Genomic DNA, 3,739 nt, shown 5'->3' on the forward strand with positions numbered 1-3,739 from the left:
AAAGATGTATTATACACAATGGTTTTATTATGATTAATTTTTATGTGTTTTTATTATAAAACGCTAATATATTAATAATTTTAATTTAATACATTTTATTTAATAAAAGAAAGTTTAAAAATAAAATTTTATTTTGTAAAAAAAATATGTCAATAAATAAAATATTTTAATAATAAAAAAACAATTCTTAATAGTTTTTGTACTTCGGCGCCACGTATTTCCCTTCCCTTAAAAATATTTTTTGCCAAAAAAATAAAAAATGTCTAACTCTGATGCTATTGACAATATTATTGCAAGTTTTAATGCCAACTTTTTGAAAATTATTAAATATATTTTGTGTGTTATTTACTTTTTATTTGTCAAAATTACACAATAATAGAATTATCACTGAAATAGATTAAAAAAATATCAACAATGAGTCATTCTCGGTCAATGTTGTCAATTTAATTGCTAAAGTGACGATTGAAATCTTCAAAAACCCAATAATGGATTTAATTTGTTTTTTTATTTTGAGATGATAATTATATTATTCAATTATAATAAATGTACTATAATATATTAATACAATAATAATTTTTTTAATGACAAAATAAATTAGGTTGGAATGTGATAAAAATGTATCAATATATTACTATTTTATTCGAATTTTATTATTTAAAATATTTTACAAACACATTTTGCCGAAACAAAAATATATAAAAGGTTCATCAAATAATTAAAATAAAAATATTACATGACTCGTATTGATACATTCCATGGAATGGTTGTTTCAAAATACTTCTTATCAATGATCGACTTTATCAATTTCACTCTTGTGAACACAAAATTTAAAGACAATATGGATATGTTCCATGCAAATCCAATACCTCTCACTCTCAAGACTTTAAAATTCTTTACAAAAATAGAAACACTCAATTTATGGTCTGAAGAAGACGAATCTTTTGGAAACACAATCCTCATCGCTTATAAGCCAAAAGTAGTTTATGATGAATACAATGACGAAGACGAAGTAAACGATGACAATGAAGAACCAAACTGTGGAACTGACGATTGTGGTGATGATCACGTCGAGCTTCCACAGCAAAATAATGAAGAAGTTGTTGAAAACGAAACAGAGAAAACAAACGAAGAGAATGACCAACCGAATGATCAAAACGAAGAGAACAATTGGAATGACCAAGATGAAGAAACCGTACAACAAAATATCGAAACAACCAATTGTTGTGATGTTCAGCCAAACTTCTCATCACAAGATAATGGAGAGATTGTTGATAATCAAGAAGAAAGAACAAATGACGAGAGTAATGAAGATGGAATTGAACAAACAACAAATCAAAATGAAGATGAAAACATTAACGTTGAAGAAGAAATTGATGAAATTGAAGAAATCAAAATAGAGTACAGACAGACAACTTCTCAAATAACAGATGCAACTCAAAAAGTCAAGTTCTTTAATATAAACGTTTGGTTCAATGTCAATTACCACACTACACAGAAAGAAGAGAACAAAATGTTCACATTTAAAAATGTCACATATGAAAGTTACGACCGTAAGATTTTTGGTATAGCAATTCCTGAATGTGTCAATTCTCTTGGTGAATCTTGTTATACTAATACAAAGAAGATGACTACTTTTGTTGTTCCACAAAACATTTTGGCTATTAAAGATTTCTGTTTTAATCGTTGCTGTAATTTGACATCATTTGAATTTCCAAAGTTTGTCAACCACATTGGTAGAAGTTGCTTTGAAGGGTGTAGTTCACTTGTAACTGTTAAACTTCCACAAAACATTGAAGTTCTTCCAGATAATATGTTCAATGGATGTGAAAAACTTTCAGCGATAGAAATACCAGAAAGCGTGACCAAAATCGAGTCGACCTGTTTTATGAATTGTCGTGCACTTTCTACTATCAAATTACCTTCAAAATTTGTAGAATTAGAAAGTTTTGTATTCCAATTTTGTGATTCGATAACTTCAATTCAATTCCCAGAAAAAATGAAGAAAATTGGACAAAATGCATTTTATGGGTGTTATGATTTGATTGAAATGACTATTCCAGAAGGTATCGAGTGCTTGGGAAATTGCTGCTTTTGTGAGTGTAGAAATTTGAGTAAAGTTGTGATACCAGAAACGGTGACCAAAATAGATGATGCATGTTTTTCGGAGTGTTATGTGTTGGAACAAATCAATATACCAAAAAACGTGAAGGAAATTGGAACTGATGCTTTTCAGTTGTGCAACAGTTTGAAGAATATAGACATTCCTGAAGGAGCAACTTTAATTGGAGAAAGAGCCTTTCCAAATACAGTAAAGATCAACAGATATTAACATTTCAATATCATGTGAAAATGATAAGTCATCGTTATTTCGAGTTTAGTTCATAGGTTTAAAGGGTGTCTGTAAACTGGTTTAATCATTAACTAGTTGGGATATTTATTAAAAACTTTTTAAAAAAAACAATATTTACATGTACAATCATTATTGTCAAAATGACTGGGTTTGGGAAAATGGTAATCGTCAAAGAGACTTTTTGAAATAACAAACTTATAAATAAATCAAAAATAGATCGACAAAATAGATATGTTTTAACAATTTCGATATAAAAAATATTGAAAATAAAAATAATTCAAAATAAACAAATTCAAATATTAAGGTGACCTTGAAGATTAATCAAAATACTTGGGCTGATCAAATTGATTTAAAGTCAAAAACATACGTAAAGTAATTAAGAAATGGTAACAAAAGGGTTGAAATGCGTGTCAAATAATTATAAATTTAAAAAAATAATTAATTAATTATTTTTTATGTTAAAAAAAGTGATTTCAAAAATAATTATTTGGTAAACAAAAAAATAATTGTATTTTTTTAAAAAAAATATTCATATTTAAACAAGTGTATTTCATATTAAAAATGTATTTTTTGATAATCACACACATGGTTATCAATATGACAAAACACAGAATGATAATATAATAATTAACAATCATGTTTAAATGAAATTGTTGTTGTAAACATAAACCAAAGAGAATTTGACTTTTTTGATAATTGAATATATCTTTTATATTCTAAACAAGTCTGACCATTATCATTGTGTAACTACATAATAATGATTATTATCCAATAACTTACTGTCAATAATAACATGTAAATAATTTTATTTTATTAATATTATCTTTTTAATTTATTCTGTCTAATTACACACTTAAATAACACAATTATAAAAATAACATTACAACTGTTATTGAACAGTGTAATAATAACATGATTATACGGTTACTTTTTAATAAAATTATTATGATAATTAATATAAAATGATTCACTTTAATACTTTACATGTTCATTTTAAAAATGAATTAAATTATAAAACATGTAAACCTTTTGAGTGTGTAAACAGATAATTTCAAACTAAACAATAACAAAATTATTATTGTTTAAAAAGAATGTGAATGGGGTTTTTTAACGACTTGTGGTCCACACCTTTGTATACATGTTATGAATAAATAAATTATATATTTACTGGTTAAAGTTACTGACAACTAAGTGAAGTTTGTTTATGATATATAATCAAATATACATATGAACAAATTACAAATGTTGATAATAAACAAATTTGTATTTTTTAATTACATTGGTGTTGTCACTTAGATACAATTTAATATATTTAATAAATTTAATTACAAATATTTAATGTATTTTATTAATATTATTCAATTTGAAAGCAATTGAATTGTTATTAAA

General features: G+C 25.2%; 1 protein-coding gene across 1 annotated transcript; it reads left to right on the forward strand.

The window, feature by feature from the left end:
• Positions 1-733: 733 nt before the first annotated feature.
• EIN_116770 (hypothetical protein) lies at positions 734-2,329 on the forward strand (the record flags this gene model as incomplete). Its single annotated transcript, XM_004261269.1, has 1 exon — positions 734-2,329. One exon carries the CDS (start codon positions 734-736, stop codon positions 2,327-2,329), a length of 1,596 nt encoding a protein of 531 aa, XP_004261317.1.
• Positions 2,330-3,739: the final 1,410 nt, after the last annotated feature.

The sequence above is a fragment of the Entamoeba invadens genome, assembly GCF_000330505.1.
Source record: "Entamoeba invadens IP1 unplaced genomic scaffold scaff_1105074724893, whole genome shotgun sequence".
NCBI lineage: Eukaryota > Evosea > Mastigamoebida > Endamoebidae > Entamoeba > Entamoeba invadens.